The sequence below is a fragment of the Brassica napus genome, chromosome C1 (assembly GCF_020379485.1).
Source record: "Brassica napus cultivar Da-Ae chromosome C1, Da-Ae, whole genome shotgun sequence".
NCBI classification, from domain to species: domain Eukaryota; kingdom Viridiplantae; phylum Streptophyta; class Magnoliopsida; order Brassicales; family Brassicaceae; genus Brassica; species Brassica napus.
The window spans coordinates 1,539,467-1,553,828 of NC_063444.1; the positions used below are offsets into that span (position 1 = coordinate 1,539,467).

The window sequence follows — 14,362 nt, forward strand, 5'->3', positions numbered from 1 at the left end:
CAATTGATTAATTGTAACATATAAACTATGAAATTATTGTATTTGAAATAGTTAAATAAATATTTAAATATATGATTATCGTTAAAAATGTATACAACCAATGATCTAAAATAAATATCTATGTATATAAATTGAAAAAAATATATGTGCGGTTGCGCGGTTCAAGATCAATTTTTAATTAATACATGACAAGATTTATTAGTATGTGAAATACATGACAAGATATAGACTTCTTTCAAGTGTCCTTATTGCCCGACCGATATAGACTCCACAAGGTGCAAGCAGTTATACTTCTGACTGGAAGATTGGAACTGAAAGTTCTGATCTGTGTTGGAATGTATTGCTGCTGTGTTCTGTTTCGTTGAAGGTTTTCATGTACAAAATCATCAGGGAAGTTTTAAGATAATTCGAACATCTCCCCCATAAAAACGTGTTTGTGGTTGTTCCAACTTTCTAAATATCGAAATTCTTTACATTTCCAAAATTAGCTTACAATAGTCTTTGCATCACTGTTCAGTTTGTAACTTTTCCTCTTGGCTTTAGGCCTTTCAAATTTTCATTTACCAAATCCAAAAAAAAAATAGTCGATTTGGTATGAATGAGCATAGTAGCTCAATGCGTAGTACCTTATATTTCAGGGAACTGAAGACATTTCTAGACACATCGAATTTACACTTTGATGTGAAGTCCACTGCTTTTGATAATATGCTTAACCTTAGATTCCTGAAGATTTACTGTTCCAGACATGAAAACCAATATGGAGTTGGCCTTCTCCGCTGGGAGAACTTGAGTCTCTGCCATATGAGCTAAGACTTCTCCGCTGGGAGAACTAGGGCATGTTCGTTTGCTCACCCAGATGGATCATCTGGGTGAAGATGCAAATTGATGTTTGTTTTGTGCATTATAATGCTACATCCAGATGGATCATCCAGCTGAAGTTTTAAAAACTCATATCAAATTCTCACCCAAAATGAAGGTGAGTCTTGATGGTGCATCTGGATGCAGATGCATCTAGTTCAGTCCAAAATGATAAATGACAAAAATGACATTTTAAAATCAAAATATTATTTTCAAACTGTAAATTATATTTTTTGCATATACATTTTTCCTATATAACCAAAAAATGTATTTTCTCGCAAAAACTGAAAACACACAATTTTCCGCCAAAACCGCAAGATGCGTTTTTCCACCAAAAAAACATAAAACACACATTTTCATAAAAACACATTTTCTCGCTAAACCAGTAAAACCGCACTTTTCGACCAAAACCAAAAAAACGTATTTTCCCCCAAAAACTCAAAAAACGCATATTCAGGCCAAAACTCCAAAAAACATTTTCCGGCCAAAACCGTAAAAAGCATTTTCCCGCCAAAACCGGGAAAAACGCATTTTCTCGACAAAACCGAAAAACATAATTTTTCCGCCAAAACCAGAAAAGAGAATTTTTCGGCCAAAACCAAAAAACGGAATTTTTCCGCCAAAACTATAAAAACACATTTTCCCGCCAAAACAGAAAAACACAATTTTACCGCCAAAACCGGAAAAACGCATTTCCCGCTAAAACCGGAAAAACGCATTTTCCTGCCAAAACCGGAAAAATGTATTTTCCCGCCAAAACCGCAAAAATGTATTTTCCCGCCAAAACCGGAAAATGCATTTTCCCGCCAAAACTGGAAAAAATGTATTTTCCCGCCAAAACCTGATTAGATTGCCTGGAAAGTCGCTTATGAAGTTCCTATGCGTGTCCAAGACTTGGTCTTCCTTTATCCGAAGCCAAAGATTCGTTGCTTCTTACTACGCTGCCAAGCGGTGTTTTGTAGTCGCTCTCACCAACGGTGTATCTGGTGATCCCAAGCGTCTGTTCATCTTCACGGAGACGGGGAGGCAACTTCGTCTTCTTCTACTTATTCATTGGTTGCGAATCTAGACATGACAATACCCTCAGTGACCTTGCCTTGCGGCGGCTACAAGTATTCTTCCGTCCATGGCTTTATCGCTTGTAACGATGTGACAACGTTCATTGTATGTAATCCTAGCACGGGCCAAGTCATTACCTTTCCCTGCAAGGCAACGGGCACATGCTTGGGATACGATCCTGTTGGTGATCAATTCAAAGCATTGACCCATGTGACATCTATCTTTGATCATATGCATAACCCTAATTGTTTCATGGTGCACGAGGTTATAACACTTGGAGGAGGAGGACGAGGACTAGTATCTCGTAGCCGAGTTACCTCCCCGTATTATCGCCCTATGACTGTGGGACTAAGCATCAATGGTTTCATGTATTATGCTGCTTCTGTTCCAAATCAAACTGCAGAGACTCCTACTCATGTGTTTGTGTGCTTTGATGTTAGAAACGAGAGGATACTAAGTTTTATCACTACGCCTAAGGAGGTCCTGGTTTGGAAGGTTCATACATCATTGATAGAATACAAAGGGAAGCTAGCTGTCGTTGTACCAACAAACTGTTTGAGAACTGGTTCTTCTTTCGACCGTTTTGATCTTTGGATACTGGAGGATGTGACGAAACATGAGTGGTCCAGACAATCATTTCAGCTTCCCTTGTCTCTTACCTTCGCTTTTCGGAGGAGTCAGCGTATGATTTCCCAAGGAACCAACAAGGCCGGTGAAATCATTTTCTCCCCAACATCTCTGCCAGGCCGTGCCCAGCCCTTCTATGTTTTCTACTTCAACCCAGACACCAAAAACACGAGAAGAGTCAGGATCCACGGAGTCGCTGATACTGAAGAGTTCTGGAGCCGTCATGGACTCACAGGCATGTGCTGCGTCTCTTTCTCGCCCCAACACGATGATAGTATTGCTTTTTTATAAGTGTGTGTTTTTATGTGTAAGAGCTTGACAAAACAAAAACTCTCTTTTTTATCAATATTTATCCAGCAAACTTGTTTTTGTTATCTTTAGTGACTCGAATCCGTTGATGGTTTTTTTTTTCTTGTTCCTTCTTTATTCTTGTTTATTCTAGTTTCACAACTCTTTATTTGTTTTTGTTTCTGTTTATTCTAACTGTTGCCTGCACCATCTTTTGTTCATTGTGACCCAACAACAAGAGCCTGCAGCAGCTGTATCATATGTGAGAATCAGGCTGGCTTTTTCGGTTGTCAATCAAATGATCTTTATTTCACCGATTATTTTTAAACATAATAAAATATGAATTATTATGTTTAATATTATTTAAAATAATTTTCAGTTTAGTTTTATAAATCTAAGATATAATTTTAGTTAGAGCTTAAAAAAATATTTAACTATTATAAATATCGATATGCGTTCATGATCTTACAAAATTTTATGAGTTATCTTATTTTATGCAACTTTATATTGATCATTGCTTTATCTTTTAAATATTTAAGAAAAGTTAAGAAATAGCAAATTATTTTAAATATTACAAAATATATTTATGCATTTAATATGAAAAACTGAACTGATGCGACAAGTAAAACCAATATGATTTGGCTTAACAAAAATAAAAGTATACTTTAATACGAAGGAATATATGTCACCCTATTCACAAAATGAGCAACTAGACTAATCAATTTTATTATATCTAAAATCAAAGGTAAAATAATGAAAAACATATTATTTTATAGTAATGTTTATTTATTGTGTTTTACATATAATTATGAGATGCTTCAAAACATACCAATAAAAAAATATAATTATGAGATGCTTCAAAACATACCAATAAGAAAATCTTTGGTTGGCCCATAAATTTATATAGCCCATGAGATAGGCCCATACGTTTTGTGCATAATAATAGAGCTCTCTCTCTCTAGCTCAGTGTCAATGTCAATGTTGAAACTCAACATCCCCACTTTCCCAAATTTAGCGTCATCTCTGTTCCCAGATTCGAACCCAAGAGGACCCAGCGAGATTCGATTCTCCAACAGAACAAATTCGAACCCAAGAGGACCCAGCCAGATTCGATTCTCTAACAGATGGGGCAACGCTAACGCCGATCTCCTCTCTCTCTCTCTCTTGGATGAACGTTGCAGAAGGGATCAAATTCGTTGTTGCGGGATGGCAGGAGGAGGAGGAGGAGGAGGTCGGTAGTTATTGATTCAAATTTACTTGTGATTAGATTTTAAAATGGTGGTTGTGTTTGGTTTTAGGTGATCATCATCACGTGGGAGTGTGGTGGGACCTGAACACGTGTCCTCTTCCGGCTGGTGTAGACGCTCGTTGTGTCCGTCCGTGTATAGAATCTGCGTTGGAAAAGCAGTTTGGTCGTCGTTCTGCAGTCAGCATCTATATCTATGCCATAGGAAACCTAGAATTCATCTCTAGTGACCTCTTGCAAAACATCTCTTCCTCCGGAATCATTGTTACTCATGCCCCCTGCGGTAAAGTCAATCAGATCAATCCTAATCGATTTGTTTTGTTTAGTCTAATTAATTAGAGAGAGTTAGTAGTCTCATGATCTGATCTGGCCTCCTTGTCTACTCTTAGGTATGCACGACTTACATGATTTTCTTATCGACTGGTCTGAGGATGAGCTTAAAAACCCACATCCTCCTGGTTACGTAATGATCATCTCGAGTGATTATAAACTGCTTTACCCTAAGCGTTTTCGGCTTTTTGGATTCACTACTTTTGTTGCATATCCAAAAGGTGTTCGCCTACTTGCCCATCTTACCCAGCTAAAATTTATTGGCCAAGAGTTTGACGAAGTGTTTGCCAAAGAGTTTGTCTGGGAAACCTTATTGAGTGATAATTTGGATGAAACTTTATTATTGAGTGACAACAACACATGTGATGAGAAACCTCTCTGCATTTGCAACATATGCTGTTATGATTACGAAGTATGTGACGAATTCATCACTCATCTCAAGTGTGAAGAGCACAGAAACCAGGTAATTAAGGAAGCAGCATGCATCCTCAGCTTTTTTTTTTTATCATTTTTTTTCATGTAATCTGTGTGTGTGTGCAGTGGTCTGAAATTGTGCACGACCGCAAGCTTAAATATTTTTGCCAAGTTTGCAATTATCCCGCCTATAGCCACTATAACCTCTTTCTCCATAACCAAAGTGAAGCACATAATCGCAAGGTAAGCGCAGCTTGTGATCATTATTATACATTTTAACAACTCTCTGTATCACTAAAATTTGATCCCCATTTTGGTTTGTTTTCAAGCTGGTTGAGAAACAGGCTCAAGAAGAGGAGGATTGCCAGAGCAGGAAGACAAATCCAGAATTGGATCTCTTCTACGAGAGAAACAAGGAGCAATCTCTTTGAACCAAGGCAGCCTAAGGAAGAAGAAGAAGAAGCAGCAGCTAGAGTGCGTGCATCCCCATGGGGTCTTTGTGTTAAAGAGTTTTACTAAATAATGGACTACTTAATTATTATTATTATTATGCTGAATACTTTGTTCTTCTACCACTCAAAATATTTTCAAGTCTGGTTTGTTTTTCTTTTTCTTCATTTTTAATTATTACATGACAAGATTTATTCGTATGTGAAACTTAAAACAAACTCACTTAGAAAGAAATTTCATTTCTATCTTTGCACATATTTTTGTCTTTTATTTTTGATTTCTAGGATTACTTTTGGGTATTTTTCTGTCTATCAGGTTCTAGAGGAGAAGTTGTGGCAGTCAGTTGTGGCAGTCACGGGCCGGACCAAGGAGTGAAATTGATTGGGGTCAAGAAAATAATTAAAGTGTCTCTGCTGCGTAGAGAAGTCGGGTTCTGTGGTGTCAAGCACTCTGCTACCAATTCTTTACTGTTTATCTATGTAAAACATATTTTTATGTTTTTTGTGGTGTCAGGTGACCCCATTCCTCTTCAACTGGGTTCGCTTTTGGAGGCACTACACGAAATAAACACAGTCATATACAAAAAGAATAGAGATAATGCACAAACTTTGAAAAACCAAACATTGATAAGACAAAAACAGAGTCAGTCATGTCTTAAAGTCTTGAACTTTGAGTAGTATACTAGTCTTTTTGGATCCTTCTAAGGTTACATTAGCAACATCAACGAGCTTAGACTTCAAGAACAGTCTAGCAATCTCCCTAACATCATCCCCACCGCATTCATCAACCGCCACCACGCAAAACCGGCCTCGCCTCACCGCCCTCTCCATCCCCTCCACGACCCTCCACGGAAACAGAGCATCATCAAGATGCGCAGTAAACGCGAAATCAAACGCACCGTCGAAAAAATGAAGGTTATGAGGATCAGCTCTTCTCACGAGAGGAAGCGAATCCACCAACTCCACGGCGGTAATGTCATATAACTCGATCTGGGCCATCTCCATCGGAGCGTGTCCGGCGGCGGCGGAGAGGCAGAGAGCTTTGGTGTGGTTGCAAAGCGACCCAAGATTGCGGAATCGGAGGAAGTAAGAGGAGAAGGAGGAGAGACGCGACCCAAGATTGCGGAATCGGAGGAAGTAAGAGGAGAAGGAGGAGAGACGCGATGTCCAAGCCTTGGAGGACCAGAGGCGAGCGTTCTTCTTCGGTAGGGATATTGATTTTGTAAGTTTTTTTATATTTGATATTGATTTACATTTTGTTTTGAAATAAATGATTTTTGGTAATATAAAAAACTTTAAAAATAAAAAAATAACATGATGATTTGTCATAATATGATTGGCGGTTTGGCTTATAGATTCAATTTTTATATATTAAGAATTGCTTATAAATCTTATTACAATAATATAATTAAATAAGAAATCCTTGGTTGGCCCATAAGTTTATAGGCCCATGGTTTTGTGCATAATAATAGATCTCTCTCTCCTCTCCTCACCTCACCTCTCCTCTCTCTCTCGCTCTAGCTCTCGCTCAGTGTCAATGTTGAAACTCAACACCCCCACTTTCCCAAATTTAGCGCCATCTCTGTTCCCAAATTCGAACCCAAGAGGACCCAGCGAGATTCGATTCTCCAACAGATCAAATTCGAACCCAAGAGGACCCAGCCAGATTCGATTCTCCAACAGATGGGGCAAGGCTAACGCCGATCTCCTCTCTCTCTCTCTCTTGGATCAACGTTGCAGAAGGGATCAAATTCGTTGTTGCGGGATGGCAGGAGGAGGAGGAGGAGGTCGGTAGTTATTGATTCAAATTTATTTGTGATTAGATTTTAAAATGGTGGTTGTGTTTGGTTTTAGGTGATCATCATCATCATGTGGGAGTGTGGTGGGACCTGAACACGTGTCCAGTTCCGGCTGGTGTAGACCCTCGTTGTGTCCGTGCGTGTATAGAATCTGCGTTGGAGAAGCAGATTGGTTGTCGTTCTGCAGTCAGCATCTATGCCATTGGAAACCTAGAATACATCTCTAGTGACCTCTTGCAAAACATCTCTTCCTCTGGAATCATTCTTACTCACGCCCCCTGGGGTTAGTAAAATTAATCAAATCAATCCTAATCGATTTGTTTTGTTTTGTTTAATCTAATTAATTAGAGAGAGTTAGTAGTCTCATTATCTGATCTGATCTGGCCTTCTTCTCTACTTTACTCTTAGGTGTGCCCGACTTATATGAATTTCTGGACGAATGGTCTGATGATGAGCTTAAAAAACCATATCCTCCGAATTACATAATGATGATATCGGGTGATTATGATATGCTTTATCCTCAGCGTTTTCGGTGTTATGGATTCACTAATTTTGTTGCATATCCCGAAAATGTTCCCGTAGCTGCCCCTCTTGACGAGCTATCACTGTTAGCTGAAGAGTTTGACAAAGTGTTTGCCAAAGAGTTTGTCTGGGAAACTTTATTGAGTGATAATTTGGGTGAAACTTTATTATTGAGTTATGAAAAACCTCTGTGCATTTGCAACATATGCAATGATGTTTACCAAGTATGTGACGAATTCATCACTCATCTCAAGAGTGAAGAGCACAGAAACCAGGCACTTGAGCAAGCAGCATGCATCGACCGCCACGGTAAGCCTAAATATTTTTGCCAAGTTTGCAATTATCCAGTCTATGGCGAATATCTGCTCTTCGTCCATAACGAAAGTGATGAACATATTCGCAAGGTAAGCGCAGCTTGTGATCATTATTATACATTTTTAACAACTCTCTGTATCACTAAAATTTGATCCCCATTTTTGTTTGTTTTCAAGCTGGCTGAGAAACAGGCTCAAGAAGAGAAGGATTGCCAGAGCAGGAAGACAAATCCAGAATTGGATCTCTTCTTCTACGAGAGAAACAAGAAGCAATCTCTTTGAACGAGGCAAACAAGAAGAGGCAGCCTAAGGAAGACGAAGAAGAAGAAGAAGCTAGAGTGTGTGCATCCCCATGGGGTCTTTGTGTTAAAAGAGTTTTACTAAATAATGGACTACTTAATTATTATTATTATTATGCTGAATACTTTGTTCTTCTTTTTTTTTTTTTTTCCATCAGGTTTATATTATTAAAAGCAAATGGGCCACGCCCAGATACAACAGAAACACCAAAGGCCCAAACATAAACGGGCTACAACATACGGCCGAAGCCCCAAACAACTTAGACGGCCCCTCGGCCCAACCTTACAAAACCGGACGATCAAGGCCCATGAGAGAAACAAGGAAGCAGAGGAAGAGACACGTGGGATGATCTACACCATTCAGACCGGCATGCGTTTCTCCGCCTCAACTTGCCCATCATCGACTCCGGAAGAAACCAGAAGAGATCGCCGGACCGCTCGTTTCGCCAGAGCTCAGATACCCGCAGAGCCTCCGCCGAAACCACCTATTTTCCTTGCTTTTACATCATGTCGGAGGTCTTTCTCAAACCATCGAGATCTCCTCCGCCACAACCAAACTTCCAACCACTAGAGAAGACATCGTTCTACCCGCACTGTCAACACGCGGAAGAGATCAATCGAAACACGAGATCATCTCCGCCTTTGAACCGCTTAAAACCCTAGACGCGCGCATCGAGAACCACCTAATTGTTGAGTTGACCGACTTCACCTCGGCGGAGAGCTTCATCATCAAAACGAGAACTCCTCCGCCCTGGCCCATAACCACCTAGACAGTAACCACTTCTAGCTTTGCACTAAACGAACAATAGTAACCTTGACCCAAAAGTTTCGGGTTTCTCATCGGCAGCACGGATCTATGAAAGCATCCGCACTCCGTCACCAAACCGGCGAAGGCAAATCTAAGGAAGACTCCCTTCCCGGGAACTTGAACCGGCGTCGGCGGAGCTGAAGGAGCCTCCACCCCCCCGGAGAAAAGCCGGCGACGACGGATCTGTGGTAGCCTCCATCTCCCGGAACCACAACTCGAACATGCAATCCGATCTTCTCACGCCACGGCCTCCACGCGAGCGTGTCGTCCCTCCAAGCGAGGAAACCACCTTGGATGATGCCTTCAAGTCTCTCGAGCATACTCCGCACCAAGCTCACAACCGGAAGACGAGACTCGAAACAAGACGTCTTGAGGCTCCTCCGGCAAGACACCAAGCGGAAGAAACACTCACGCCGTCGCTCCACTCTGCCGAAACTTCGCCGCCGAGCAGACTCGAAAGTGAAGAGCAGATACCGAGCAGAGGAACCTACCCACACAGCCACGCGCCACCAAATCATCGAGAACTGGCACAGATCTACAAAATGGAAAACGAGATCTGGACGGTTCACGAACCGTAAAAACCGACGAATTGAACTGAGCCTCACTCGCTGCCCTCGCCAGGGCTCCAGAGACAAACGACCACCGCATGCGGTAGACCCTCATGAGCAGGCCACCGTAGCTGAAGGGGCGCCGCGAAACCAGAGACCACCGAGCATATCGGACAGGAGCGGAGGAGCAGAGACCAAGCGCAAGGAGAAGACGGAGATTAGAGGTAGAGAGAGCGCCTCCGACTCCGGAGTACCGGACGCCGGAGCAGAGAACCGTAGACGATAAGGGGTCGACGACCCAGAACCCCCGCTCAATTTCTTTTTCTTCCTAATACTTTGTTCTTCTACCACTCAAAATATTTTCAAGTCTGGTTTGTTTTTTTTTTCCTTCACTTTATATATTAAAACAGAAGTTATAACTTTGTTCATGTCTATTTTTTTTTTGAACCATCTTCTAGAAAGTTTATCAAATTTTTTATAATTTAATCATCGTATTTTTTAATATCTTTATTATTTACTTAAAATAAAAATAAATATGGTTTAAGAAAATCTTTTCAGAATCAGGATAAATTTTATTTTCGAAAATTAATTAACTTAAATTTTAATTATCACAAAATATAATTAGAATTTCAAATTAAATTTATTTTTGATTGATGAACGAAAATTAAAATCATATAAATATTTTAATGATTTTTAATGATAATAACAATTTAAATTGATTAATTTTCAAAATAAATTTTATAAAGATCTTTAAAAGATTTTGTTAGAAAGAAATATCCTTCAAAATTAGTTTGTAAGTACAATATAATATAGTTTCTCTTTTAAAAATATTTTTTGTTGTTCTTAAAAGTATCTCAAAATAGCTCTTCTTTATCATGTAGGTCCAATTTAATTTAACTTCCATATATAAATTTCAAATTTAGAAATAAAACCAGAATTATGTTGGTAAATTCCATATATTCACTAAAGATAATAATATAAAATATTTGTGCTACTTTAATAAAGATGTAGTTTAATTTTAAATAGAATTATTATTATGCATTGATATATATTCAGTTATCGTTTATAAAATGAAAAATAAAAATTCTATTTTATTTTTATATATTTTATAATAATAATAAATCATGTCAAAATAAACTATTATATTGGACTAAATATGATAAATTATATTAAATTGATAAATTTATAAATTTATTTTCATAAATATTAATATTTATGTTAAAAATATAATATGATGCCAGAACGGCTTAATATTCGCAAACTATATAATACATGTTTAACAATTTATGTATCTTAATATTTTGTATATACAATAATATATTATCTAAAATAAATAAACGTAAAAATATTGGTAAAAGAAAATCCTGTTTTGAAGGACGGTGGGTCAAAATTTAGTATAATTAAACACATAATAATTTTCAGATATATTGTTTCATGCATATATTAATTTTCAGTAACTAATACAAATACAATAAATATATAATAAGAAAAAAATGAATGTGACGATTTTAACCAATTGATTAATTGTAACATATAAACTATGAAATTATTATATTTGAAATAGTTATATAAATATTTAAATATATGATTATCGTTAAAAATGTATACAACCAATGATCTAAAATAAATATCTATGTATATAAATTGAAAAAAAATATATGTGCGGTTGCGCGGGTCATGATCAATTTTTAATTAATACATGACAAGATTTATTAGTATGTGAAATACATGACAAGATATAGACTTCTTTCAAGTGTCCTTATTGCCCGACCGATATAGACTCCACAAGGTGCAAGCAGTTATACTTCTGACTGGAAGATTGGAACTGAAAGTTCTGATCTGTGTTGGAATGTATTGCTGCTGTGTTCTGTTTCGTTGAAGGTTTTCATGTACAAAAATCATCAGGGAAGTTTTAGATAATTCGAACATCTCCCCATAAAAACGTGTTTGTGTTTGTTCCAACTTTCTAAATATCAAAATTCTTTACATTTCCAAAATTAGCTTACAATAGTCTTTGCATCACTGTTCAGTTTGTAACTTTTCCTCTTAGCTTTAGGCCTTTCAAATTTTCATTTACCAAATCCAAAAAAAAAAATAGTCGATTTGGTATGAATGAGCATAGTAGCTCAATGTGTAGTACCTTATATTTCAGGGAACTGAAGACATTTCTAGACACATCGAATTTACTCTTTGATGTGAAGTCCACTGCTTTTGATAATATGCTTAACCTTAGATTCCTGAAGATTTACTGTTCCAGTCATGAAAACCAATATGGAGTTGGCCTTCCGAGAGGACTTGAGTCTCTGCCATATGAGCTAAGACTTCTCCATTGGGAGAACTAGGGCCTGTTTCGTTTGCTCACCCATATGATCCATCTGGGTGAATATGCAAATTGATGTTCGTTTTGTGCATTATAATGCTACATCCAGATGGATCATCCAGCTGAAGTTTTAAAAACTCATCTCAAATTCTCACTCAAATGAAGGTGAGTCTTGATGGTGCATCTGGATGCAGATGCATCTAGTTCAGTCCAAAATGATAAATGACAAAAATGACATTTTAAAATCAAAATATTATTTTCAAACCGTAAATTCTATTTTTTGCATATACATTTTTCCTATATAACCAAAAAATGCATTTTCTCGCAAAAACTGAAAAACACATTTTTCCGCCAAAACCGCAAGATGCGTTTTTCCACCAAAAAAACACAAAACACACATTTTCATAAATACACATTTTCTCGCTAAACCAGTAAAACCGCACTTTTCGACCAAAACCGAAAAATGCATTTCCCCCCCCCCCCCCCCAAAACTCAAAAAATGCATATTCCCGCCAAAACTCCAAAAAGCATTTTCCGGCCAAAATCGCAAAAAGCATTTTCCCGCCAAAACCGGGAAAACGCATTTTCTCGCCAAAACCGAAAAACATAATTTTCCCGCCAAAACCAGAAAACGGAATTTTCCGGCCAAAACCAAAAAACGGAATTTTTTTCGCCAAAACTATAAAAACACATTTTCCCGCCAAAACTGAAAAACACAATTTTACCGCCAAAACCGGAAAAACGCATTTTCCCGCTAAAACCGGAAAACGCATTTTCCTGCCAAAACCGGAAAAATGTATTTTCCCGCCAAAACCGGAAAACTGTATTTTCCCGCCAAAACCGGAAAAATGTATTTTCCCGCCAAAACCGCAAAAATGTTTTTCATGCCAAAATCGCAAAAAAAAACATTTTTTTCCGCCAAAATCGTGAAAAAAATTTTCCCGTCAAAAACACTTTTTCCGCCAAAACTTCAAAACACACTTTTTCGTCCAAACCGCAAAAACGTATTTTTCCGCCAAACCCATAAAACATATTTTTCTGCCAAAACCATAAAAATGCATTTTTTCGCGAAAAACACATATTTTCTCAAAAACCGCAAAAATATTTTCGGCCAAAATCGTAAAAATGCTATTTTTCCGCCGAAACGTGAAAAATTATATTTTAGTCATTTTATTAACAAGTCCACCTGGATGCAGATGGAAGTTAAAAAATGAAAAGCAAACGAACATAGCTGCATTCAGATGATTCATCTGGGTAAGACATCTAGATGTTCCATCTAGCTGCATGGACGAAATAAAGAAACAAACAACGCCCAGATATTCCATCATCTAGATGGACCATCTGGATGCATCTTCCAGATGTACAAACTAACAGGGCATATCCTTTGGATTCTTTGCCGCAAGAATTTGACCCATGCCACCTAGTTGAACTCAATTTGTCTTACAGTCATCTTCAGAAACTTTGGGGAGGAACCAAGGTAGGTAAACTCGTATCTCTTATTTTATACATTCTTCCAAGTTTGTACTAATCCATTTCCAACTTAATTTTCTGCTCAGAACCTCGACATGTTGAAGACGTGTAAGCTTTGTCATTCCCAGCAGCTGACTGAGGTTGACGATCTTTGTAAAGCTCAAAATATCGAGCTAATTGATCTCCAAGGCTGTACAAAACTGCAGAGATTTCCAGCCACCGGTCAACTACGTCATCTCCGAGTTGTAAATCTTTCAGGCTGCACAGAGATCAGAAGTATCCCAGAGGTTTCACCTAACATTGTGGAGCTTCATCTCCAGGGAACTGGCACAAGAGAATTACCAATATCTCTTGCAAAGTTCAAAGGTAAACTAATGAGTACACCCCATAGATGCAAGTCGGTCACACCAGAGCTTGTGCAAGCAATAAGAGCATCGAAAGGTTCGATTGTCTTGCTCTCAAAGAGCTACGCCTCTTCGAGTAGGTGCTTGGATGAGCTGGTAGAGATTATGAATTGCAATAAAGAGCTGGCTCAAAAAGTAGTGGCCATATTCTACAACGTGGCTCCTTCCGATGTTAGGCTTCAGAGTGGAGACTTTGGGAGGGCCTTTCAAACTACGTGCATAGGCAAATCAGAGGATGAGAAACAGAAGTGGGCGCAGGCTTTGGCCGATGTTGCGTATATACAGAAAAGTAAATCAACTGTATCTATCAGATAATCTTAAAACTTTTTGACGTTAAAACATACTAAGAATCAAAATGGTAAGACTTAACTTTGATTTCAAATGCTTTTATGTTTTCCAAATCTTGCCATACTATGAGTAATGATGTACATTACGCAACCATGTGTTGACTATCTTCGCTTTCCTCATTGTATACGCTTGCTGCTCTTGGACTTACTTGTTTTAGCATTCCTCTTGAGCTACACATTTTCCATTTAACTCTGCTTTAGACAGGCCATGGCCTTGTACTATTATCTATGGCAGATGATGTTCGAGTGTGACACTAGCA

The 14,362-nt window shown here is 38.2% G+C and overlaps 3 protein-coding genes and 1 pseudogene across 6 annotated transcripts; 3 read left to right on the forward strand and 1 right to left on the reverse strand.

Moving 5' to 3' along the window:
• Positions 1 to 1,556: 1,556 nt before the first annotated feature.
• LOC106353965 lies at positions 1,557 to 3,375 on the forward strand (annotated as a pseudogene).
• A 223-nt stretch (positions 3,376 to 3,598) lies between these two features.
• Positions 3,599 to 8,328, forward strand: LOC106353635. 4 transcript variants are annotated; one of them, XM_048745069.1, is made up of 5 exons: positions 3,599 to 4,063; positions 4,131 to 4,361; positions 4,468 to 4,871; positions 4,949 to 5,065; positions 5,152 to 5,431. In XM_048745069.1, exons 1-5 carry the CDS (start codon positions 3,805 to 3,807, stop codon positions 5,251 to 5,253), a joined length of 1,113 nt encoding a protein of 370 aa, XP_048601026.1. In that variant the 5' UTR covers positions 3,599 to 3,804; the 3' UTR covers positions 5,254 to 5,431. The 4 variants fall into 4 exon arrangements, with proteins under 4 accessions (XP_048601026.1, XP_048601028.1, XP_048601027.1 ...); XM_048745071.1 differs by having other exon boundaries at positions 3,599 to 4,054; XM_048745070.1 differs by lacking the exons at positions 4,131 to 4,361; positions 4,468 to 4,871; positions 4,949 to 5,065; positions 5,152 to 5,431 and adding exons at positions 7,126 to 7,353; positions 7,479 to 7,996; positions 8,084 to 8,328 and having other exon boundaries at positions 3,599 to 4,060.
• LOC106353958 lies at positions 5,920 to 6,624 on the reverse strand. The gene has a single exon (XM_048745075.1). The coding sequence runs from the start codon at positions 6,598 to 6,600 to the stop codon at positions 5,920 to 5,922; it is 681 nt and encodes a 226-aa protein (XP_048601032.1). The 5' UTR covers positions 6,601 to 6,624.
• Positions 8,329 to 13,034: 4,706 nt separating the features above from the next.
• On the forward strand, positions 13,035 to 14,282 carry LOC125580533 (disease resistance protein RPS4B-like). Its single transcript, XM_048745076.1, has 2 exons — positions 13,035 to 13,358; positions 13,438 to 14,282. Exons 1-2 carry the CDS (start codon positions 13,227 to 13,229, stop codon positions 14,068 to 14,070), a joined length of 765 nt encoding a protein of 254 aa, XP_048601033.1. The 5' UTR covers positions 13,035 to 13,226; the 3' UTR covers positions 14,071 to 14,282.
• Positions 14,283 to 14,362: the final 80 nt, after the last annotated feature.

Coding starts and splice junctions, on each gene's coding strand:
- LOC106353635 (XM_048745069.1), top strand. CDS start 3,805: ATGTCAATGTTGAAACTCAACATCCCCACTTTCCCAAATTTAGCGTCA. Junction 4,872..4,948: donor GTGAAGAGCACAGAAACCAG/GTAATTAAGGAA, acceptor GTGTGTGTGCAG/TGGTCTGAAATTGTGCACGA. Junction 5,066..5,151: donor GTGAAGCACATAATCGCAAG/GTAAGCGCAGCT, acceptor TTTGTTTTCAAG/CTGGTTGAGAAACAGGCTCA.
- LOC106353958 (XM_048745075.1), bottom strand. CDS start 6,600: ATGACAAATCATCATGTTATTTTTTTATTTTTAAAGTTTTTTATATTA.
- LOC125580533 (XM_048745076.1), top strand. CDS start 13,227: ATGCATCTTCCAGATGTACAAACTAACAGGGCATATCCTTTGGATTCT. Junction 13,359..13,437: donor AACTTTGGGGAGGAACCAAG/GTAGGTAAACTC, acceptor TTTTCTGCTCAG/AACCTCGACATGTTGAAGAC.